The sequence below is a fragment of the Engystomops pustulosus genome, unplaced genomic scaffold (genome assembly GCF_040894005.1).
Source record: "Engystomops pustulosus unplaced genomic scaffold, aEngPut4.maternal MAT_SCAFFOLD_249, whole genome shotgun sequence".
Taxonomy (NCBI): Eukaryota; Metazoa; Chordata; class Amphibia; order Anura; family Leptodactylidae; genus Engystomops; species Engystomops pustulosus.
Window position 1 is genome coordinate 31,767 of NW_027285128.1, and position 27,581 is coordinate 59,347.

The following is a 27,581-nucleotide window of genomic DNA, read 5'->3' on the forward strand; positions in this document are numbered from 1 at the left end:
CCTCAGGGATTGCCCAAGTCGGGATCTTGGGGTGGGTTTAGGTCTTTTGAATTCCATCAGGATCCCCTTGAAGTTTTGGGACGTGACTTGGCGCTGCTTCCATGGAAAGCTGTGTGTGAGAGACAATCTGAAGTGTAGGAGCTCTGAGGAAAGGGGTTTCCCTGGGAGGAGTGCGGTGGCCTGCTGGAGAGCATGGACCACTTCCTGCTTCAGTGCCCCTATAACACAGAGGTGTACAACCGGGTGGGCGCTTCCATCCATTGGCCCGGGTTGGCCGGTCTCTCCTATGTGGAGTGGGCCTATAGAGCATTCAGAGGCCTGGGTGGCCGGGACCGCTGCACGTTATTCCTAGTCAGTCTAGTGGTCAGGTACCACACGTGGAACTCACAGTGCTTAGTATCGACGCAGCGTATAATCCTCCCGGTGGATGAGGTGGTTAGGAACATTCTGGGTGACTTGGGGAAGGTACGCTCTCTGGAGTATGAGAGGCTGGGCACAGGGAGGGCCTCTCTCCTTAGTGCCCCTTAGTCTGTCCTCCCCCCCCCTCCTGGTGAAGGTGTGCTCTCTGGAGTATGAGAGGCTGGGCACGGGGAGGACCTCTCTCCTTAGTGTCCCTTAGTCTGTCCCCCCCCCCCTCCTGGTGAAGGTGTGCTCTCTGGAGTATGAGAGGCTGGGCACGGGGAGGACCTCTCTCCTTAGTGCCCCTTTGTCCTCTCCCCCCTGGTGAAGGTGCGCTCTCTGGAGTATGAGAGGCTGGGCACGGGGAAGGCCTCTCTCCTTAGTGTCCCTTAGTCTGTCCTCTCCCCTCCTGGTGAAGGTGCGCTCTCTAGAGTATGAGAGGCTGGGCATGGGGAGGGCCTCTGTCCTTTGGAGGGGGTTCTCCTTAGTGTCCCTTAGTCTGTCCTCTCCCCTCCTGGTGAAGGTGCGCTCTCTGGAGTATGAGAGGCTGGGCACGGGGAGAGCCTCTCTCCTTAGTGTCCCTTAGTCTGTCCTCTCCCCACTGGTGAAGGTGCGCTCTCTGGAGTATGAGAGGATGGGCACGGGGAGGACCTCTCTCCTCAGTGTCCCTTAGTCTGTCCTCTCCCCTCCTGGTGAAGGTGCGCTCTCTGGAGTATGAGAGGATGGGCACGGGGAGGACCTCTCTCCTCAGTGTCCCTTAGTCTGTCCTCTCCCCTCCTGGTGAAGGTGCGCTCTCTGGAGTATGAGAGGCTGGGCACGGGGAGGACCTCTCTCCTCAGTGTCCCTTAGTCTGTCCTCTCCCCTCCTGGTGAAGGTGCGCTCTCTGGAGTATGAGAGGCTGGGCACGGGGAGGGCCTCTCTCCTTAGTGTCCCTAAGTCTGTCCTCTGCTCCTGGTGAAGGTGCGCTCTCTGGAGTATGAGAGGCTGGGCATGGGGAGGACCTCTCTCCTTAGTGTCCCTTAGTCTGTCATCTCCCTCCTCGTGAAGGTGCGCTCTCTGGAGTATGAGAGGCTGGGCACGGGGAGGGCCTCTCTCCTTAGTGTCCCTTAGTCTGTCCTCTCCCCCCTGGTGAAGCTGCGCTCTCTGGAGTATGAGAGGCTGGGCACGGGGAGGGCCTCTCTCCTTAGTGTCCCTTAGTCTGTCCTCTCCCCTCCTGGTGAAGGTGCGCTCTCTGGAGTATGAGAGGCTGGGCACGGGGAGGACCTCTCTCCTTAGTGCCCCTTAGTCTGTCCTCTCCCTCCTGGTGAAGGTGCGCTCTCTGGAGTATGAGAGGCTGGGCACGGGGAGGACCTCTCTCCTTAATGCCCCTTAGTCTGTCCTCTCCCTCCTGGTGAAGGTACGCTCTCTGGAGTATGAGAGGCTGGGCACGGGGAGGACCTCTCTCCTTAGTGTCCCTTAGTCTGTCCTCTCCCTCCTGGTGAAGGTGCGCTCTCTGGAGTATGAGAGGCTGGGCACAGGGAGGGCCTCTCTCCTTAGTGCCCCTTAGTCTGTCCTCTCCCTCCTGGTGAAGGTGCGCTCTCTGGAGTATGAGAGGCTGGGCACGGGGAGGACCTCTCTCCTTAGTGTTCCTTAGTCTGTCCTCTCCCCTCCTGGTGAAGGTGCGCTCTCTGGAGTATGAGAGGCTGGGCACGGGGAGGACCTCTCTCCTTAGTGTCCCTTAGTCTGTCCTCTCCCCTCCTGGTGAAGTTGCGCTCTCTGGAGTATGAGAGGCTGGGCACGGGGAGGACCTCTCTCCTTAGTGTCCCTTAGTCTGTCCTCTCCCCCCTGGTGAAGGTGCGCTCTCTGGAGTATGAGAGGCTGGGCACGGGGAGGGCCTCTCTCCTTTGGAGGGGGTTCTCCTTTAGTGTCCCTTAGTCTGTCATCTCCGCTCCTGGTGTTGGGCTGATGCTGCACTGTAGATTTATGGTATTAATAAGTTTTTAGTTTTTGTTTTGTACCATGTTTTTCATCATGTTACGTAGTATATGCTGTATATATTGTATATAGTGTGTATATTGTATGTATTGTATGTATTGGGGTTTGGGATCTAGTGTTAGGTTGGGAGGGGGGTGATGGTGGTGGGATTTTGGGATTTATGAACTGACCTTGGACACTGGTCTGGACTACTTCGGACGTTAGACCAGTGTCTGGGGGGAGGGGAGGGTGCGGGCGAGAGATCTAGTGCAGTGTAGTGTTATGTGTATTCTGTGTTTGTTAGATTAAAAATAATAATAATAATAATTGGGGTGTGTGTGTTAATTTATGTTTATTGGTGGGTGTGGCTTGTTGATGGTTTTGGTGTAGGGTGTGATAATTGGTGGGTGTGGCTTGTTGAGGGGTCTGGTTCAGGATGTGATAATTGGTGGGTGGGGTTGTGGTATTTGGTGTAGGGTGTGATATTGGTGGGTGTGGCTTGTTGATGGGTTTGGTGTAGGGTGTGATATTGGTGGGTGTGGCTTGTTGATGGGTTTGGTGTAGGGTGTGATAATTGGTGGGTGTGGCTTGTTGATGGGTTTGGTGTAGGGTGTGATAATTGGTGGGTGTGGCTTGTTGAGGGGTCTGGTGTAGAATGTGATAATTGGTGGGTGTGGCTTGTTGAGGGGTCTGGTTCAGGATGTGATAATTGGTGGGTGGGGTTGTGGTATTTGGTGTAGGATGTGATATTGGTGGGTGTGGCTTGTTGATGGGTTTGGTGTAGGGTGTGATAATTGGTGGGTGTGGCTTGTTTAGGGTTTGGTGTAGGATGTGATAATTGATGGGTGTGGCTTGTTGAAGGGTTTGGTGTAGGATGTGATAATTGGTGGGTGTGGCTTGTTTAGGGTTTGGTGTAGGATGTGATAATTGGTGGGTGTGGCATGTTGAGGGGTTTGGTGTGGGATGTGATAATTGGTGGGTGGGGTTGTGGTACTTGGTGTAGTTCCTGTTATCTCTGGGTGTGACTGGGGCTGGAGCTGAGTTATTGTATATATTGTATATTATGTTATGTATTGTTATGTTTTATACTATATAGTTTAATGAAAGTTCTACAGGAGAAGGGACATTCTGGGTAAATTGGGGGTCAGTGGAACGCGCACTCACCCGATCGGCTTCTTTGATTTGTTGAATTCCTTTATTACTCTCTGTACATCATCGTGGACACGACATGATTCACCATCAACTGCAAAGGATGAGCTGCAACACAAGGGAGCGATCAGCAGCAGAGAGAATGTCCCCCCCACAGCCCCCCGCACCCCCCAGCCACTCATACATGTGAGAGTCGTGGCCATGTACCGTGTCCTCCACAGTTACGGGCTCGGCACTATACACCGGTCTGTGATGGTCATACATGTGAACGTCGTGGCCATGTACCGTGTCCTCCACAGTTATGGGCTCGGCACTATACACCGGTCTGTGATGATCATACATGTGGGTGTCGTGACCATGTACCGTGTCCTCCACAGTTATTGGCTCGGCACTATACACCGGTCTGTGATGGTCATACATGTGGGCGTCGTGGCCATGTACTGTGTCCTCCACAGTTACGGGCTCGGCACTATACACCGGTCTGTGATGGTCATACATGTGAACGTCGTGGCCATGTACCGTGTCCTCCACAGTTACGGGCTCGGCACTATACACCGGTCTGTGATGATCATACATGTGGGTGTCGTGACCATGTACCGTGTCCTCCACAGTTATTGGCTCGGCACTATACACCGGTCTGTGATGATCATACATGTGAGCGTCGTGGCCATGTACCGTGTCCTCCACAGTTATGGGCTCGGCACTATACACCGGTCTGTGATGATCATACATGTGGGCGTCGTGGCCATGTAGCGTGCCCTCCACAGTTACGGGCTCAGCACTATACACCGGTCTGTGCTGGTCATACATGTGAGCGTCGTGGCCATGTACCGTGTCCTCCACAGTTACGGGCTCGGCACTATACACCGGTCTGTGATGGTCATACATGTGGGCGTCGTGGCCATGTACCGTGTCCTCCACAGTTACGGGCTCGGCACTATACACCGGTCTGTGATGGTCATACATGTGAGCGTCGTGGCCATGTACCGTGTCCTCCACAGTTACGGGCTCGGCACTATACACCGGTCTGTGATGGTCATACATGTGGGTGTCGTGGCCATGTACCGTGTCCTCCACAGTTACGGGCTCGGCACTATACACCGGTCTGTGATGGTCATACATGTGGGCGTCGTGGCCATGTACCGTGTCCTCCACAGTTACCGGCTCGGCACTATACACCGGTCTGTGATGGTCATACATGTGGGCGTCGTGGCCATGTACCGTGTCCTCCACAGTTACGGGCTCGGCCCTATACACCGGTCTGTGATGCTGGAATCTATCCAGTTCTACACAAGTGCACTGAAATGAAATCAGTGAGACGGTCCACGGGGCAGCGGGTCCTCCGGAAAGAGCGGCAGGTATTGGCAGATCCCACACACATGGAGCGAGTGTCAGCGTGAGAGAGCAGGAGTTCAGGGTCCACCAGTAAATCTCACACATGGAGCGAGTTAGGACTCATGTACAAGTGGCCAAAACTTAGGTGCCTGCAACATCCAGGCCACCACAGGCCACCACAGGCCACAGCTTTCCGGGCCTGCAGACGGCGGGCATTAGGGGGACATGAGGCAGAGGGGGGGTCTCCTCCATGAAGGACGTCCAACAATATATTGTAATACAACCCGACCCTCGCCCCTTATACTCACAGATTCTTGGCTGCCCCAAAGCCTCCTGGGAAAATAACCGCATCATGATCCTGAGCGTTCAGCTGCGACAGGGCCGCAACGTCACCGCGAGCAATCCTGGCCGACTCCGCCAACACATTCCTGCAGACGAGAGGACATCATGCGTCAATCAGGGAGAAGGGAAAACCAGGAGACAAGTGGCACCCGAGGGATTCACTAAACTGTTCTAGAAGGTCCAAAGACTTTACTAAGAGCAGACAGGATCAGAACCGAGTCACAGGTCCAATAACCAACTGTGGCATCTCATTCCACTAACTGACCCCAGAATCACTGGAGTTTATATCTGTATATTATACATCCCCTATACATTATATATACACATTACATACACATTACCTCCATAGTGTACATCACCTTTACATTACATACACATTACCTCCATAGTGTACATCCCCTTTACATTACATACACATTACCTCCATAGTGTACATCCCCTTTACATTATATACACATTACCTTCATAGTGTACATCCCCTATACATTATATACACATTACCTCCATAGTGTACATCCCCTTTACATTACATACACATTACCTTCATAGTGTACATCCCCTATACATTATATACACATTACCTCCATAGTGTACATCCCCTTTACATTACATACACATTACCTTCATAGTGTACATCACCTTTACATTATATACACATTACCTCCATAGTGTACATCCCCTTTACATTACATACACATTACCTTCATAGTGTACATCCCCTATACATTATATACACATTACCTCCATAGTGTACATCCCCTTTACATTACATACACATTACCTTCATAGTGTACATCCCCTATACATTATATACACATTACCTCCATAGTGTACATCCCCTTTACATTATATACACATTACCTTCATAGTGTACATCCCCTATACATTATATATACATTACCTCCATAGTGTACATCCCCTTTACATTATATATACATTACCTTCATAGTGTACATCCCCTATACATTATATACACATTACCTCCATAGTGTACATCCCCTTTACATTACATACACATTACCTTCATAGTGTACATCACCTTTACATTATATACACATTACCTTCATAGTGTACATCCCCTTTACATTACATACACATTACCTCCATAGTGTACATCCCCTTTACATTACATACACATTACCTCCATAGTGTACATCCCCTTTACATTATATATACATTACCTCCATAGTGTACATCCCCTTTACATTATATACACATTACCTTCATAGTGTACATCCCCTTTACATTATATACACATTAACTTCATAGTGTACATCCCCTTTACATTACATACACATTACCTCCATAGTGTACACCCCCTTTACATTACATACACATTACCTTCATAGTGTACATCCCCTTTACATTATATATACATTACCTCCATAGTGTACATCCCCTTTACATTATATATACATTACCTCCATAGTGTACATCCCCTTTACATTATATACACATTACCTTCATAGTGTACATCCCCTTTACATTATATACACATTAACTTCATAGTGTACATCCCCTTTACATTACATACACATTACCTCCATAGTGTACACCCCCTTTACATTACATACACATTACCTTCATAGTGTACATCCCCTTTACATTATATATACATTACCTCCATAGTGTACATCCCCTTTACATTATATACACATTACCTCCATAGTGTACATCCCCTATACATTACATACACATTACCTCCATAGTGTACATCCCCTTTACATTATATACACATTACCTTCATAGTGTACATCCCCTATACATTACATACACATTACCTCCATAGTGTACATCCCCTTTACATTATATATACATTACCTCCATAGTGTACATCCCCTATACATTACATACACATTACCTCCATAGTGTACATCCCCTTTACATTATATATACATTACCTCCATAGTGTACATCCCCTTTACATTATATACACATTACCTCCATAGTGTACATCCCCTTTACATTACATACACATTACCTCCATAGTGTACATCCCCTTTACATTACATACACATTACCTTCATAGTGTACATCCCCTTTACATTATATACACATTACCTTCATAGTGTACATCCCCTTTACATTATATACACATTACCTTCATAGTGTACATCCCCTTTACATTACATACACATTACCTTCATAGTGTACATCCCCTTTACATTACATACACATTACCTCCATAGTGTACATCCCCTTTACATTACATACACATTACCTTCATAGTGTACATCCCCTTTACATTATATACACATTACCTTCATAGTGTACATCCCCTTTACATTACATACACATTACCTCCATAGTGTACATCCCCTTTACATTATATACACATTACCTTCATAGTGTACATCCCCTTTACATTACACACACATTACCTTCATAGTGTACATCCCCTTTACATTACATACACATTACCTCCATAGTGTACATCACCTTTACATTACATACACATTACCTCCATAGTGTACATCCCCTTTACATTACATACACATTACCTCCATAGTGTACATCCCCTTTACATTATATACACATTACCTCCATAGTGTACATCCCCTTTACATTATATACACATTACCTCCATAGTGTACATCCCCTTTACATTATATACACATTACCTTCATAGTGTACATCCCCTTTACATTATATATACATTACCTTCATAGTGTACATCCCCTTTACATTACATACACATTACCTCCATAGTGTACATCACCTTTACATTACATACACATTACCTCCATAGTGTACATCCCCTTTACATTACATACACATTACCTTCATAGTGTACATCCCCTTTACATTACATACACATTACCTCCATAGTGTACATCCCCTTTACATTACATACACATTACCTTCATAGTGTACATCCCCTTTACATTATATACACATTACCTCCATAGTGTACATCCCCTTTACATTACATACACATTACCTTCATAGTGTACATCACCATTACATTATATACACATTACCTCCATAGTGTACATCCCCTTTACATTATATACACATTACCTTCATAGTGTACATCACCTTTACATTATATACACATTACCTTCATAGTGTACATCCCCTTTACATTATATATACATTACCTTCATAGTGTACATCCCCTTTACATCCCCTTTATATTACAATATCTAATTTCTCAATAAATTCAAATATCAGTAAATGTAATTTTTTTCAGTAATTCAATTCAAACAGTAAAACTTATAAAGACTCATTACACACAGGAGTTACTTACCGGTAACAAGGTTTCCCCAGCACCACGACGGCACCACCCAGAGAGAGGGATCCGCCCCCAGGGGCAGGAAACCTGAGCATAGACACGCCCTTCCTGTCCGGCCTCAGTGGTTACAGAGACTCGGAAGAACCTTCTCAGTACATCAGAAAAAACATTTCCATGTGAGCAAAATTCTGATGCCCAAAATTATTATTTATTTTTAATTCTACCCATGAACCAATAAAAAGGTAGGAACCAATCACCCGGGTGGGAATATACCAGGTGCCGCCGTGGTGCCAGGAAACATCATTACCGCTAGTAACTACTTTCCCCAGCACCACCACGGCACCAACCAGAGGTTTTCAGAGAAATATTTAGGGAGGGATAATAGAGGAGAGAGATTTTCTCTCAAAGAGTTCAAGAGTAGCCGCCACATTGACCGAAGTGTGAGGGGTAAACCCGCATGCTGCCTGACAGGTCCGCTCTAAGGAGGCGTGTCTAATTATACCCAACATGTGGCAAGTGCTCGGGCAGAAAGGGCGCGGACAACTTCTGGGCCACAAAGGGCGCGGACAACTTCTGGGCCACAAAGGGCGCGGACAACTTCTGGGCCACAAAGGGCGCGGACAACTTCTGGGCCACAAAGGGCGCGGACAACTTCTGGGCCACAAAGGGCGCGGACAACTTCTGGGCCACAAAGGGCGCGGACAACTTCTGGGCCACAAAGGGCGCGGACAACTTCTGGGCCACAAAGGGCGCGGACAACTTCTGGGCCACAAAGGGCGCGGACAACTTCTGGGCCACAAAGGGCGCGGACAACTTCTGGGCCACAAAGGGCGCGGACAACTTCTGGGCCACAAAGGGCGCGGACAACTTCTGGGCCACAAAGGGCGCGGACAACTTCTGGGCCACAAAGGGCGCGGACAACTTCTGGGCCACAAAGGGCGCGGACAACTTCTGGGCCACAAAGGGCGCGGACAACTTCTGGGCCACAAAGGGCGCGGACAACTTCTGGGCCACAAAGGGCGCGGACAACTTCTGGGCCACAAAGGGCGCGGACAACTTCTGGGCCACAAAGGGCGCGGACAACTTCTGGGCCACAAAGGGCGCGGACAACTTCTGGGCCACAAAGGGCGCGGACAACTTCTGGGCCACAAAGGGCGCGGACAACTTCTGGGCCACAAAGGGCGCGGACAACTTCTGGGCCACAAAGGGCGCGGACAACTTCTGGGCCACAAAGGGCGCGGACAACTTCTGGGCCACAAAGGGCGCGGACAACTTCTGGGCCACAAAGGGCGCGGACAACTTCTGGGCCACAAAGGGCGCGGACAACTTCTGGGCCACAAAGGGCGCGGACAACTTCTGGGCCACAAAGGGCGCGGACAACTTCTGGGCCACAAAGGGCGCGGACAACTTCTGGGCCACAAAGGGCGCGGACAACTTCTGGGCCACAAAGGGCGCGGACAACTTCTGGGCCACAAAGGGCGCGGACAACTTCTGGGCCACAAAGGGCGCGGACAACTTCTGGGCCACAAAGGGCGCGGACAACTTCTGGGCCACAAAGGGCGCGGACAACTTCTGGGCCACAAAGGGCGCGGACAACTTCTGGGCCACAAAGGGCGCGGACAACTTCTGGGCCACAAAGGGCGCGGACAACTTCTGGGCCACAAAGGGCGCGGACAACTTCTGGGCCACAAAGGGCGCGGACAACTTCTGGGCCACAAAGGGCGCGGACAACTTCTGGGCCACAAAGGGCGCGGACAACTTCTGGGCCACAAAGGGCGCGGACAACTTCTGGGCCACAAAGGGCGCGGACAACTTCTGGGCCACAAAGGGCGCGGACAACTTCTGGGCCACAAAGGGCGCGGACAACTTCTGGGCCACAAAGGGCGCGGACAACTTCTGGGCCACAAAGGGCGCGGACAACTTCTGGGCCACAAAGGGCGCGGACAACTTCTGGGCCACAAAGGGCGCGGACAACTTCTGGGCCACAAAGGGCGCGGACAACTTCTGGGCCACAAAGGGCGCGGACAACTTCTGGGCCACAAAGGGCGCGGACAACTTCTGGGCCACAAAGGGCGCGGACAACTTCTGGGCCACAAAGGGCGCGGACAACTTCTGGGCCACAAAGGGCGCGGACAACTTCTGGGCCACAAAGGGCGCGGACAACTTCTGGGCCACAAAGGGCGCGGACAACTTCTGGGGCAGAAAGGGCGCGGACAACTTCTGGGGCAGAAAGGGCGCGGACAACTTCTGGGGCAGAAAGGGCGCGGACAACTTCTGGGGCAGAAAGGGCGCGGACAACTTCTGGGGCAGAAAGGGCGCGGACAACTTCTGGGGCAGAAAGGGCGCGGACAACTTCTGGGGCAGAAAGGGCGCGGACAACTTCTGGGGCAGACTCCTCAGCTACTACATGGGTCAAATTCTACTCTTCATAGAGGTCTAGACCAGCGAGTAAGCTGATTATTTGCCTTTACACAATACACATGCTCTTAGGATATATTATAACCCGAGCCCCTGGCCTCCAGGTTATGAAATCCTTCGTCCCCTCAGACTTTGAATTGGTGCCAAGGAACCTAAGAAATATTCTGTATGACCAATAAGATAGCGGAGGCCAGATCCCAAATACTTCCGGAGCCACAATCCTTCACGAGAAGGGACATCCTACTGCCGGACCCAATGTGGAGACTTTATGACCCAATTGCCTCTGGATTTCATGTCAACTTACTGACCAGAGGGCGGAAGAGAAAAAATGATACCAGAGAATATTAGAATGTTCCAGATCACCCTGACATTTACATGTGACGGAGGCTCTGCCGCTCTTCTATATATTGTATATCTATATCTAGGATGTTCCTAAGGAAGGCGTCTCAGCATCTCCCTGTACATTGTATCATCCTCTGACAACTTACTCCTTGTTGTCAGACTCTGGGACTGCAGACTCTCTGGAAAACCTTTCATATAATAAGTATAAGAACCTCTTAGCTTCCAGGGGTCGGACCCCCCGACTGTCTAGTGAAGGTTACAGCCTGTCCCAGGGTGTGGCTTATACTGTATCCATCTTAAACCTTGCTATGAGAAGGGGCAGCTTTGCCCCAATGGCCGATAACTGCCCTATATACAGCACAGAGGAATGACTGGACATGAAGGGAAACACCAGGGCCGTCGCTTCCATTGCTCCAGATAACTGCCCTATATACAGCACAGAGGAATGACTGGACATGAAGGGAAACACCAGGGCCGTCGCTTCCATCGCTCCAGATAACTGCCCTATATACAACACAGAGGAATGACTGGACATGAAGGGAAACACCAGGGCCGTCGCTTCCATTGCTCCAGATAACTGCCCTATATACAGCACAGAGGAATGACTGGACATGAAGGGAAACACCAGGGCCGTCGCTTCCATCGCTCCAGATAACTGCCCTATATACAGCACAGAGGAATGACTGGACATGAAGGGAAACACCAGGGCCGGCGCTTCCATTGCTCCGATGACTGCCCTATATACAACACAGAGGAATGACTGGACATGAAGGGAAACACCAGGGCCGTCGCTTCCATTGCTCCAGATAACTGCCCTATATACAGCACAGAGGAATGACTGGACATGAAGGGAAACACCAGGGCCGGCGCTTCCATTGCTCCGATGACTGCCCTATATACAACACAGAGGAATGACTGGACATGAAGGGAAACACCAGGGCCGTCGCTTCCATTGCTCCAGATAACTGCCCTATATACAGCACAGAGGAATGACTGGACATGAAGGGAAACACCAGGGCCGTCGCTTCCATTGCTCCAGATAACTGCCCTATATACACCAGAGGAATGACTGGACATGAAGGGAAACACCAGGGCCGTCGCTTCCATTGCTCCAGATAACTGCCCTATATACAGAACAGAGGAATGACTGGACATGAAGGGAAACACCAGGGCCATCGCTTCCATTGCTCCAGATAACTGCCCTATATACAGCACAGAGGAATGACTGGACATGAAGGGAAACACCAGGGCCGGCGCTTCCATCGCTCCAGATAACTGCCCTATATACAGCACAGAGGAATGACTGGACATGAAGGGAAACACCAGGGCCGTCGCTTCCATCGCTCCAGATAACTGCCCTATATACAGCACAGAGGAATGACTGGACATGAAGGGAAACACCAGGGCCGTCGCTTCCATCGCTCCAGATAACTGCCCTATATACAACAGAGGAATGACTGGACATGAAGGGAAACACCAGGGCCGTCGCTTCCATTGCTCCAGATAACTGCCCTATATACAGCACAGAGGAATGACTGGACATGAAGGGAAACACCAGGGCCGTCGCTTCCATCGCTCCAGATAACTGCCCTATATACAGCAGAGGAATGACTGGACATGAAGGGAAACACCAGGGCCGTCGCTTCCATCGCTCCAGATAACTGCCCTATATACAGCACAGAGGAATGACTGGACATGAAGGGAAACACCAGGGCCGTCGCTTCCATCGCTCCAGATAACTGCCCTATATACAGCACAGAGGAATGACTGGACATGAAGGGAAACACCAGGGCCGTCGCTTCCATTGCTCCAGATAACTGCCCTATATACAACACAGAGGAATGACTGGACATGAAGGGAAACACCAGGGCCGTCGCTTCCATTGCTCCAGATAACTGCCCTATATACAGCACAGAGGAATGACTGGACATGAAGGGAAACACCAGGGCCGTCGCTTCCATTGCTCCAGATAACTGCCCTATATACAACAGAGGAATGACTGGACATGAAGGGAAACACCAGGGCCGTCGCTTCCATTGCTCCAGATAACTGCCCTATATACAACACAGAGGAATGACTGGACATGAAGGGAAACACCAGGGCCGTCGCTTCCATTGCTCCAGATAACTGCCCTATATACAGCACAGAGGAATGACTGGACATGAAGGGAAACACCAGGGCCGTCGCTTCCAATGGTCCAGATAACTGCCCTATATACAGCACAGAGGAATGACTGGACATGAAGGGAAACACCAGGGCCGTCGCTTCCATCGCTCCAGATAACTGCCCTATATACAGCACAGAGGAATGACTGGACATGAAGGGAAACACCAGGGCCGTCGCTTCCATTGCTCCGATGACTGCCCTATATACAGCACAGAGGAATGACTGGACATGAAGGGAAACACCAGGGCCGTCGCTTCCAATGGTCCAGATAACTGCCCTATATACAGCACAGAGGAATGACTGGACATGAAGGGAAACACCAGGGCCGTCGCTTCCATTGCTCCAGATAACTGCCCTATATACAGCACAGAGGAATGACTGGACATGAAGGGAAACACCAGGGCCATCGCTTCCATCGCTCCAGATAACTGCCCTATATACAGCACAGAGGAATGACTGGACATGAAGGGAAACACCAGGGCCGTCGCTTCCATTGCTCCAGATAACTGCCCTATAGACAACACAGAGGAATGACTGGACATGAAGGGAAACACCAGGGCCGTCGCTTCCATTGCTCCGATGACTGCTCTATATACAGCACAGAGGAATGACTGGACATGAAGGGAAACACCAGGGCCGTGGCTTCCATCGCTCCAGATAACTGCCCTATATACAGCACAGAGGAATGACTGGACATGAAGGGAAACACCAGGGCCGTCGCTTCCAATGGTCCAGATAACTGCCCTATATACAGCACAGAGGAATGACTGGACATGAAGGGAAACACCAGGGCCGTCGCTTCCATCGCTCCAGATAACTGCCCTATATACAGCAGAGGAATGACTGGACATGAAGGGAAACACCAGGGCCGTCGCTTCCATCGCTCCAGATAACTGCCCTATATACAGCACAGAGGAATGACTGGACATGAAGGGAAACACCAGGGCCATCGCTTCCATTGCTCCAGATAACTGCCCTATATACAACACAGAGGAATGACTGGACATGAAGGGAAACACCAGGGCCGTCGCTTCCATTGCTCCAGATAACTGCCCTATATACAGCACAGAGGAATGACTGGACATGAAGGGAAACACCAGGGCCGTCGCTTCCATTGCTCCAGATAACTGCCCTATATACAACAGAGGAATGACTGGACATGAAGGGAAACACCAGGGCCGTCGCTTCCATTGCTCCAGATAACTGCCCTATATACAACACAGAGGAATGACTGGACATGAAGGGAAACACCAGGGCCGTCGCTTCCATTGCTCCAGATAACTGCCCTATATACAGCACAGAGGAATGACTGGACATGAAGGGAAACACCAGGGCCGTCGCTTCCAATGGTCCAGATAACTGCCCTATATACAGCACAGAGGAATGACTGGACATGAAGGGAAACACCAGGGCCGTCGCTTCCATTGCTCCAGATAACTGCCCTATATACAACAGAGGAATGACTGGACATGAAGGGAAACACCAGGGCCGTCGCTTCCATTGCTCCGATGACTGCTCTATATACAGCACAGAGGAATGACTGGACATGAAGGGAAACACCAGGGCCGTCGCTTCCATTGCTCCAGATAACTGCCCTATATACAGCACAGAGGAATGACTGGACATGAAGGGAAACACCAGGGCCGTCGCTTCCATTGCTCCAGATAACTGCTCTATATACAGCACAGAGGAATGACTGGACATGAAGGGAAACACCAGGGCCGTCGCTTCCATTGCTCCAGATAACTGCCCTATATACACCAGAGGAATGACTGGACATGAAGGGAAACACCAGGGCCGTGGCTTCCATCGCTCCAGATAACTGCCCTATATACAGCACAGAGGAATGACTGGACATGAAGGGAAACACCAGGGCCGTCGCTTCCATCGCTCCAGATAACTGCCCTATATACAGCACAGAGGAATGACTGGACATGAAGGGAAACACCAGGGCCATCGCTTCCATCGCTCCGATGACTGCCCTATATACAGCACAGAGGAATGACTGGACATGAAGGGAAACACCAGGGCCGTCGCTTCCATCGCTCCGATGACTGCCCTATATACAACAGAGGAATGACTGGACATGAAGGGAAACACCAGGGCCGTCGCTTCCATTGCTCCAGATAACTGCCCTATATACAGCACAGAGGAATGACTGGACATGAAGGGAAACACCAGGGCCGTCGCTTCCATTGCTCCAGATAACTGCCCTATATACAGCACAGAGGAATGACTGGACATGAAGGGAAACACCAGGGCCGGCGCTTCCATTGCTCCAGATAACTGCCCTATATACAACACAGAGGAATGACTGGACATGAAGGGAAACACCAGGGCCATCGCTTCCATTGCTCCAGATAACTGCCCTATATACAGCACAGAGGAATGACTGGGCATGAAGGGAAACACCAGGGCCGTCGCTTCCATCGCTCCAGATAACTGCCCTATATACAGCACAGAGGAATGACTGGACATGAAGGGAAACACCAGGGCCGTCGCTTCCATTGCTCCAGATAACTGCCCTATATACAGCACAGAGGAATGACTGGACATGAAGGGAAACACCAGGGCCGTCGCTTCCATTGCTCCAGATAACTGCCCTATATACAACAGAGGAATGACTGGACATGAAGGGAAACACCAGGGCCGTCGCTTCCATTGCTCCAGATAACTGCCCTATATACAGCACAGAGGAATGACTGGACATGAAGGGAAACACCAGGGCCGTCGCTTCCATTGCTCCAGATAACTGCCCTATATACAACAGAGGAATGACTGGACATGAAGGGAAACACCAGGGCCGTCGCTTCCATTGCTCCAGATAACTGCCCTATATACAACAGAGGAATGACTGGACATGAAGGGAAACACCAGGGCCATCGCTTCCATCGCTCCAGATAACTGCCCTATATACAACACAGAGGAATGACTGGACATGAAGGGAAACACCAGGGCCGTCGCTTCCATTGCTCCAGATAACTGCCCTATATACAGCACAGAGGAATGACTGGACATGAAGGGAAACACCAGGGCCGTCGCTTCCATTGCTCCAGATAACTGCCCTATATACAACAGAGGAATGACTGGACATGAAGGGAAACACCAGGGCCGTCGCTTCCATTGCTCCAGATAACTGCCCTATATACAACACAGAGGAATGACTGGACATGAAGGGAAACACCAGGGCCGTCGCTTCCATTGCTCCGATGACTGCCCTATATACAGCAGAGGAATGACTGGACATGAAGGGAAACACCAGGGCCGGCGCTTCCATTGCTCCAGATAACTGCCCTATATACAACACAGAGGAATGACTGGACATGAAGGGAAACACCAGGGCCGTCGCTTCCATTGCTCCAGATAACTGCCCTATATACAGCACAGAGGAATGACTGGACATGAAGGGAAACACCAGGGCCATCGCTTCCATCGCTCCAGATAACTGCCCTATATACAACACAGAGGAATGACTGGACATGAAGGGAAACACCAGGGCCGTCGCTTCCATTGCTCCAGATAACTGCCCTATATACAGCACAGAGGAATGACTGGACATGAAGGGAAACACCAGGGCCGTCGCTTCCATCGCTCCAGATAACTGCCCTATATACAGCACAGAGGAATGACTGGACATGAAGGGAAACACCAGGGCCGTCGCTTCCATTGCTCCAGATAACTGCTCTATATACAGCACAGAGGAATGACTGGACATGAAGGGAAACACCAGGGCCGTCGCTTCCATTGCTCCAGATAACTGCCCTATATACAACACAGAGGAATGACTGGACATGAAGGGAAACACCAGGGCCATCGCTTCCATTGCTCCAGATAACTGCCCTATATACAGCACAGAGGAATGACTGGACATGAAGGGAAACACCAGGGCCGTCGCTTCCATTGCTCCAGATAACTGCCCTATATACAGCACAGAGGAATGACTGGACATGAAGGGAAACACCAGGGCCGTCGCTTCCATTGCTCCAGAGAACTGCCCTATATACAACAGAGGAATGACTGGACATGAAGGGAAACACCAGGGCCGTCGCTTCCATTGCTCCAGATAACTGCCCTATATACAGCACAGAGGAATGACTGGACATGAAGGGAAACACCAGGGCCGTCGCTTCCATCGCTCCAGATAACTGCCCTATATACAACAGAGGAATGACTGGACATGAAGGGAAACACCAGGGCCGTCGCTTCCATCGCTCCGATGACTGCTCTATATACAACAGAGGAATGACTGGACATGAAGGGAAACACCAGGGCCGTTGCTTCCATTGCTCCAGATAACTGCCCTATATACAGCACAGAGGAATGACTGGACATGAAGGGAAACACCAGGGCCATCGCTTCCATTGCTCCAGATAACTGCCCTATATACAGCACAGAGGAATGACTGGACATGAAGGGAAACACCAGGGCCGTCGCTTCCATTGCTCCGATAACTGCCCTATATACAGCACAGAGGAATGACTGGACATGAAGGGAAACACCAGGGCCGTCGCTTCCATTTCTCCAGATAACTGCCCTATATACAGCAGAGGAATGACTGGACATGAAGGGAAACACCAGGGCCATCGCTTCCATTGCTCCAGATAACTGCCCTATATACAGCACAGAGGAATGACTGGACATGAAGGGAAACACCAGGGCCGTCGCTTCCATTGCTCCAGATAACTGCCCTATATACAGCACAGAGGAATGACTGGACATGAAGGGAAACACCAGGGCCGTCGCTTCCATTGCTCCAGATAACTGCCCTATATACAGCACAGAGGAATGACTGGACATGAAGGGAAACACCAGGGCCGTCGCTTCCATCGCTCCGATGACTGCCCTATATACAGCACAGAGGAATGACTGGACATGAAGGGAAACACCAGGGCCGTCGCTTCCATTGCTCCAGATAACTGCCCTATATACAGCACAGAGGAATGACTGGACATGAAGGGAAACACCAGGGCCATCGCTTCCATTGCTCCAGATAACTGCCCTATATACAGCACAGAGGAATGACTGGACATGAAGGGAAACACCAGGGCCGTCGCTTCCATCGCTCCGATGACTGCCCTATATACAGCACAGAGGAATGACTGGACATGAAGGGAAACACCAGGGCCGGCGCTTCCATTGCTCCAGATAACTGCCCTATATACAGCACAGAGGAATGACTGGACATGAAGGGAAACACCAGGGCCGTCGCTTCCATTGCTCCAGATAACTGCCCTATATACAACAGAGGAATGACTGGACATGAAGGGAAACACCAGGGCCGTCGCTTCCATTGCTCCAGATAACTGCCCTATATACAACAGAGGAATGACTGGACATGAAGGGAAACACCAGGGCCGTCGCTTCCATTGCTCCAGATAACTGCCCTATATACAGCACAGAGGAATGACTGGACATGAAGGGAAACACCAGGGCCGTCGCTTCCATCGCTCCGATGACTGCCCTATATACAGCACAGAGGAATGACTGGACATGAAGGGAAACACCAGGGCCGTCGCTTCCATTGCTCCAGATAACTGCCCTATATACAACACAGAGGAATGACTGGACATGAAGGGAAACACCAGGGCCGTCGCTTCCATTGCTCCAGATAACTGCCCTATATACAGCACAGAGGAATGACTGGACATGAAGGGAAACACCAGGGCCATCGCTTCCATTGCTCCAGATAACTGCCCTATATACAGCACAGAGGAATGACTGGACATGAAGGGAAACACCAGGGCCATCGCTTCCATCGCTCCAGATAACTGCCCTATATACAGCACAGAGGAATGACTGGACATGAAGGGAAACACCAGGGCCATCGCTTCCATTGCTCCAGATAACTGCCCTATATACAACACAGAGGAATGACTGGACATGAAGGGAAACACCAGGGCCGTCGCTTCCATCGCTCCAGATAACTGCCCTATATACAGCACAGAGGAATGACTGGACATGAAGGGAAACACCAGGGCCGTCGCTTCCATTGCTCCAGATAACTGCCCTATATACAGCACAGAGGAATGACTGGACATGAAGGGAAACACCAGGGCCGTCGCTTCCATTGCTCCAGATAACTGCCCTATATACAGCACAGAGGAATGACTGGACATGAAGGGAAACACCAGGGCCGACGCTTCCATTGCTCCAGATAACTGCCCTATATACAACAGAGGAATGACTGGACATGAAGGGAAACACCAGGGCCGTCGCTTCCATTGCTCCAGATAACTGCCCTATATACAGCAGAGGAATGACTGGACATGAAGGGAAACACCAGGGCCGTCGCTTCCATTGCTCCAGATAACTGCCCTATATACAGCACAGAGGAATGACTGGACATGAAGGGAAACACCAGGGCCATCGCTTCCATTGCTCCAGATAACTGCCCTATATACAGCACAGAGGAATGACTGGACATGAAGGGAAACACCAGGGCCATCGCTTCCATCGCTCCAGATAACTGCCCTATATACAGCACAGAGGAATGACTGGACATGAAGGGAAACACCAGGGCCATCGCTTCCATTGCTCCAGATAACTGCCCTATATACAACACAGAGGAATGACTGGACATGAAGGGAAACACCAGGGCCGTCGCTTCCATTGCTCCGATGACTGCCCTATATACAGCACAGAGGAATGACTGGACATGAAGGGAAACACCAGGGCCGTCGCTTCCATTGCTCCGATGACTGCCCTATATACAGCACAGAGGAATGACTGGACATGAAGGGAAACACCAGGGCCGTCGTTTCCATTGCTCCAGATAACTGCCCTATATACAGCAGAGGAATGACTGGACATGAAGGGAAACACCAGGGCCATCGCTTCCATTGCTCCAGATAACTGCCCTATATACAGCACAGAGGAATGACTGGACATGAAGGGAAACACCAGGGCCGTCGCTTCCATTGCTCCAGATAACTGCCCTATATACAGCACAGAGGAATGACTGGACATGAAGGGAAACACCAGGGCCGTCGCTTCCATTGCTCCAGATAACTGCCCTATAGACAACACAGAGGAATGACTGGACATGAAGGGAAACACCAGGGCCGTCGCTTCCATTGCTCCAGATAACTGCCCTATAGACAACACAGAGGAATGACTGGACATGAAGGGAAACACCAGGGCCGTCGCTTCCATCGCTCCAGATAACTGCCCTATAGGCAACAGAGGAATGACTGGACATGAAGGGAAACACCAGGGCCGTCGCTTCCATCGCTCCAGATAACTGCCCTATATACAGCACAGAGGAATGACTGGACATGAAGGGAAACACCAGGGCCGTCGCTTCCATTGCTCCAGATAACTGCCCTATATACAGCAGAGGAATGACTGGACATGAAGGGAAACACCAGGGCCGTCGCTTCCATTGCTCCAGATAACTGCCCTATATACACCAGAGGAATGACTGGACATGAAGGGAAACACCAGGGCCGTCGCTTCCATCGCTCCAGATAACTGCCCTATATACAGCACAGAGGAATGACTGGACATGAAGGGAAACACCAGGGCCATCGCTTCCATTGCTCCGATGACTGCCCTATATACAGCACAGAGGAATGACTGGACATGAAGGGAAACACCAGGGCCGTCGCTTCCATTGCTCCAGATAACTGCCCTATATACAACAGAGGAATGACTGGACATGAAGGGAAACACCAGGGCCGTCGCTTCCATTGCTCCAGATAACTGCCCTATATACAACAGAGGAATGACTGGACATGAAGGGAAACACCAGGGCCGTCGCTTCCATTGCTCCAGATAACTGCCCTATATACAGCACAGAGGAATGACTGGACATGAAGGGAAACACCAGGGCCGTCGCTTCCATTGCTCCAGATAACTGCCCTATATACAGCACAGAGGAATGACTGGACATGAAGGGAAACACCAGGGCCGTCGCTTCCATTGCTCCAGATAACTGCCCTATATACAGCACAGAGGAATGACTGGACATGAAGGGAAACACCAGGGCCGTCGCTTCCATTGCTCCAGATAACTGCCCTATATACAGCACAGAGGAATGACTGGACATGAAGGGAAACACCAGGGCCATCGCTTCCATTGCTCCAGATAACTGCCCTATATACAGCACAGAGGAATGACTGGACATGAAGGGAAACACCAGGGCCGTCGCTTCCATCGCTCCGATGACTGCCCTATATACAGCACAGAGGAATGACTGGACATGAAGGGAAACACCAGGGCCGTCGCTTCCATCGCTCCAGATAACTGCCCTATATACAGCACAGAGGAATGACTGGACATGAAGGGAAACACCAGGGCCGTCGCTTCCATTGCTCCAGATGACTGCCCTATATACAGCACAGAGGAATGACTGGACATGAAGGGAAACACCAGGGCCGTCGCTTCCATTGCTCCAGATAACTGCCCTATATACAGCACAGAGGAATGACTGGACATGAAGGGAAACACCAGGGCCGTCGCTTCCATTGCTCCAGATAACTGCCCTATATACAACACAGAGGAATGACTGGACATGAAGGGAAACACCAGGGCCGTCGCTTCCATTGCTCCAGATAACTGCCCTATATACAGCACAGAGGAATGACTGGACATGAAGGGAAACACCAGGGCCGTCGCTTCCATTGCTCCAGATAACTGCCCTATATACAACACAGAGGAATGACTGGACATGAAGGGAAACACCAGGGCCGTCGCTTCCATTGCTCCGATGACTGCCCTATATACAGCACAGAGGAATGACTGGACATGAAGGGAAACACCAGGGCCGTCGCTTCCATTGCTCCGATGACTGCCCTATATACAGCACAGAGGAATGACTGGACATGAAGGGAAACACCAGGGCCGTCGCTTCCATCGCTCCGATGACTGCCCTATATACAGCACAGAGGAATGACTGGACATGAAGGGAAACACCAGGGCCATCGCTTCCATTGCTCCAGATAACTGCCCTATATACAGCACAGAGGAATGACTGGACATGAAGGGAAACACCAGGGCCGTCGCTTCCATTGCTCCAGATAACTGCCCTATATACAACACAGAGGAATGACTGGACATGAAGGGAAACACCAGGGCCGTCGCTTCCATTGCTCCAGATAACTGCCCTATATACAGCACAGAGGAATGACTGGACATGAAGGGAAACACCAGGGCCATCGCTTCCATCGCTCCGATGACTGCCCTATATACAGCACAGAGGAATGACTGGACATGAAGGGAAACACCAGGGCCGTCGCTTCCATTGCTCCAGATAACTGCCCTATATACAGCACAGAGGAATGACTGGACATGAAGGGAAACACCAGGGCCGTCGCTTCCATTGCTCCGATGACTGCCCTATATACAGCACAGAGGAATGACTGGACATGAAGGGAAACACCAGGGCCATCGCTTCCATTGCTCCAGATAACTGCCCTATATACAGCACAGAGGAATGACTGGACATGAAGGGAAACACCAGGGCCGTCGCTTCCATCGCTCCAGATAACTGCCCTATATACAGCACAGAGGAATGACTGGACATGAAGGGAAACACCAGGGCCGTCGCTTCCATTGCTCCGATGACTGCCCTATATACAGCACAGAGGAATGACTGGACATGAAGGGAAACACCAGGGCCATCGCTTCCATCGCTCCAGATAACTGCCCTATATACAGCACAGAGGAATGACTGGACATGAAGGGAAACACCAGGGCCATCGCTTCCATTGCTCCAGATAACTGCCCTATATACAGCACAGAGGAATGACTGGACATGAAGGGAAACACCAGGGCCATCGCTTCCATCGCTCCAGATAACTGCCCTATATACAGCACAGAGGAATGACTGGACATGAAGGGAAACACCAGGGCCGTCGCTTCCATTGCTCCAGATAACTGCCCTATATACAGCACAGAGGAATGACTGGACATGAAGGGAAACACCAGGGCCGTCGCTTCCATTGCTCCAGATAACTGCCCTATAGACAACACAGAGGAATGACTGGACATGAAGGGAAACACCAGGGCCGTCGCTTCCATTGCTCCAGATAACTGCCCTATATACAGCACAGAGGAATGACTGGACATGAAGGGAAACACCAGGGCCGTCGCTTCCATTGCTCCAGATAACTGCCCTATATACAGCACAGAGGAATGACTGGACATGAAGGGAAACACCAGGGCCGTCGCTTCCATTGCTCCAGATAACTGCCCTATATACACCAGAGGAATGACTGGACATGAAGGGAAACACCAGGGCCGTCGCTTCCATTGCTCCAGATAACTGCCCTATATACAGCACAGAGGAATGACTGGACATGAAGGGAAACACCAGGGCCGTCGCTTCCATTGCTCCAGATAACTGCCCTATATACAGCACAGAGGAATGACTGGACATGAAGGGAAACACCAGGGCCGTCGCTTCCATTGCTCCAGATAACTGCCCTATATACAGCACAGAGGAATGACTGGACATGAAGGGAAACACCAGGGCCGTCGCTTCCATTGCTCCAGATAACTGCCCTATATACAGCACAGAGGAATGACTGGACATGAAGGGAAACACCAGGGCCATCGCTTCCATTGCTCCAGATAACTGCCCTATATACAGCACAGAGGAATGACTGGACATGAAGGGAAACACCAGGGCCGTCGCTTCCATCGCTCCAGATAACTGCCCTATATACAGCACAGAGGAATGACTGGACATGAAGGGAAACACCAGGGCCATCGCTTCCATTGCTCCAGATAACTGCCCTATATACAACAGAGGAATGACTGGACATGAAGGGAAACACCAGGGCCGTCGCTTCCATTGCTCCAGATAACTGCCCTATATACAGCACTGAGGAATGACTGGACATGAAGGGAAACACCAGGGCCGTCGCTTCCATCGCTCCAGATAACTGCCCTATATACAGCACAGAGGAATGACTGGACATGAAGGGAAACACCAGGGCCGTCGCTTCCATTGCTCCAGATAACTGCCCTATATACAGCACAGAGGAATGACTGGACATGAAGGGAAACACCAGGGCCGTCGCTTCCATTAGGGTTAGTGGGATAGTGGGAGTCTGCAATGCAAGGAGCGTATCCTACCCCAATGCAAGGAGCGTATCCTACCCCAATGCAAGGAGCGTATCCTACCCCAATGCAAGGAGCGTATCCTACCCCAATGCAAGGAGCGTATCCTACCCCAATGCAAGGAGCGTATCCTACCCCAATGCAAGGAGCGTATCCTACCCCAATGCAAGGAGCGTATCCTACCCCAATGCAAGGAGCGTATCCTACCCCAATGCAAGGAGCGTATCCTACCCCAATGCAAGGAGCGTATCCTACCCCAATGCAAGGAGCGTATCCTACCCCAATGCAAGGAGCGTATCCTACCCCAATGCAAGGAGCGTATCCTACCCCAATGCAAGGAGCGTATCCTACCCCAATGCAAGGAGCGTATCCTACCCCAATGCAAGGAGCGTATCCTACCCCAATGCAAGGAGCGTATCCTACCCCAATGCAAGGAGCGTATCCTACCCCAATGCAAGGAGCGTATCCTACCCCAATGCAAGGAGCATATCCTTCCCCAATGCAAGGAGCATATCCTACCCCAATGCAAGGAGCATATCCTACCCCAATGCAAGGAGCATATCCTACCCCAATGCAAGGAGCATATCCTACCCCAATGCAAGGAGCATATCCTACCCCAATGCAAGGAGCATATCCTACCCCAATGCAAGGAGCATATCCTACCCCAATGCAAGGAGCATATCCTACCCCAACGCAAGGAGCATATCCTACCCCAACGCAAGGAGCATATCCTACCCCAACGCAAGGAGCATATCCTACCCCAACGCAAGGAGCATATCCTACCCCAACGCAAGGAGCATATCCTACCCCAACGCAAGGAGCATATCCTACCCCAACGCAAGGAGCATATCCTACCCCAACGCAAGGAGCATATCCTACCCCAACGCAAGGAGCATATCCTACCCCAACGCAAGGAGCATATCCTACCCCAACGCAAGGAGCATATCCTACCCCAACGCAAGGAGCATATCCTACCCCAACGCAAGGAGCATATCCTACCCCAATGCAAGGAGCATATCCTACCCCAATGCAAGGAGCATATCCTACCCCAATGCAAGGAGCATATCCTACCCCAATGCAAGGAGCATATCCTTCCCCAATGCAAGGAGCATATCCATCCCCTATTCATCATCTCTTGCTCCCCCTCCAGGTCTCAGGTTGGGGTGGGGGTGGGGGGGTGAACCTGCCTTTAGCGAGGATTCCCATCTTTCAGTGCACGGACACTCAAAGTCCACTCTCTCAGTGAATACATAGTCATATGTCAATGTGTTATATGAATAAACCTTTTCTATCCCATTGTATGTAGATGTACAAGGCTGGAGAATTAAGTTACCAAACTGCAATATGCCAAACCCCGAGTTGTTTAAAACCTAACACGTTTGCAGGCATAGCCCATATAACAAGTGCTTTACTACATCTTGTCATCCTGAGTTTCCGAATGATCAATGTTGATGGGAACTCACTTCTGGTCCAGGCCATGCATGTGGTTCATCAGACCTTCCAAGATAACTGAGGACTTACCATGTGCTCTGTCAGGGGTCTCCGTCCTGCACATCTCTCCACACTGGGAGGAGAGGCTAACCTGCAAGGGTAATTAATCCAAAGCTGTGACCTGAGCTCCTGACCAGGATTACATTCTGAGACCCGCAGATCTGCAGCCTTGTGACAAGAGCCAGCACGTTTAGCTTAGGATGGCTGGTAGCTTTTCCATAGGTAATCAGAATTCATATTACACACTACATATCATGAGTGTAATAGAAGAAAAGTACCACCCAGAACTCTCATATAGGTACAGAGGTTCTGCCGGGATACGGTGACCTCCTGGAGGACGCCAGAAGTCCCATCCTGTTAGCGCCATTCACCATGTAACTCCGAAATCTGCTTCTAGAGACGCCGGACCCGTCTCCCTGCATACCTGCTCCCACTCCGGGGTCAGCCACGTGCAGCAGGAACCCACATCATGCTGTTCCTGGGGCTAGGACACACACTATGGCAACTATCATTGCTGACACTTTGCCAGGACCCGGAGCACCTCGCCTGTGCTGCTTTGGATCGCTCCAGATCTGGACAACCACCAGCTCACTGGCCGGATTCCAACCCTAGTACCTGCCGCCTGACCGGTACCAGATAGTAACCTCCACACACTCAGGTTCCCGCCAGGGACAGGAAACCACTGAGGCAGGATAGGAAGGGCGTGTTTTTTATGCTCAGGTTTCCTGTCCCTGGGGGCGGATCCCTCTCTCTGGTTGGTGCCGTCATGGTGCGGGGGAAACACTTTGTTGACTCGCTGTGCTTGATTGGCCCTAAACTATCCTGACCTTAACCCCCCACGTCATATGGGCATAGTCCTGATGAGGCTCAGTATTGTGTGTGGCCTCCACGTGCCTGTATGACCTCCCTACAACACCTTGGCATGCTCCTGATGAGGCTCAGTATTGTGTGTGGCCTCCACGTGCCTGTATGACCTCCCTACAACACCTCAGCATGCTCCTGATGAGATCAGTATTGTGTGTGGCCTCCACGTGCCTGTATGACCTCCCTACAACACCTCGGCATGTTCCTGATGAGGTCAGTATTGTGTGTGGCCTCCACGTGCCTGTATGACCTCCCTACAACACCTCGGCATGCTCCTGATGAGGATCCGTATTGTGTGTGGCCTCCACGTGCCTGTATGACCTCCCTACAACACCTCGGCATGTTCCTGATGAGGTCAGTATTGTGTGTGACCTCCACGTGCCTGTATGACCTCCCTACAACACCTGGGCATGCTCCTGATGAGGTCAGTATTGTGTGTGGCCTCCACGTGCCTGTATGACCTCCCTACAACACCTCGGCAGCTCCTGGTGAGGCTCAGTAGTGTGTGTGGCCTCCACGTGCCTGTATGACCTCCCTACAACACCTCGGCAGCTCCTGATGAGGCTCAGTAGTGTGTGGCTTCCACGTGCCTGTATGACCTCCCTAATACACCTGGGCATGCTCCTGATGAGGCTCAGTAGTGTGTGGCTTCCACGTGCCTGTATGACCTCCCTAATACACCTCGGCATGCTCCTGATGTGGCTCAGTAGTGTGTGTGGCCTCCACGTGCCTGTATGACCTCCCTACAACACCTGAGCATGCTCCTGATGAGGCTCAGGAGTGTGTGTGGCCTTCATGTGCATGTATGACCTCCCTACAACAC

At 50.9% G+C, this 27,581-nt stretch overlaps 1 protein-coding gene across 1 annotated transcript in view; it reads right to left on the reverse strand.

Moving 5' to 3' along the window:
• LOC140110325 (glutamine amidotransferase class 1 domain containing 3B) overlaps window positions 1-27,581 on the reverse strand; it is a 53,563-nt gene that overhangs the window by 16,973 nt on the left and 9,009 nt on the right. The window contains exons 4-5 of the mRNA XM_072132167.1: window positions 5,145-5,264; window positions 3,517-3,609 (exon numbers count right to left, since the gene is read on the reverse strand). Coding sequence (XP_071988268.1) covers window positions 3,517-3,609; window positions 5,145-5,264 — 213 coding nt within the window. The remainder of the gene's footprint in view (window positions 1-3,516; window positions 3,610-5,144; window positions 5,265-27,581) is intronic.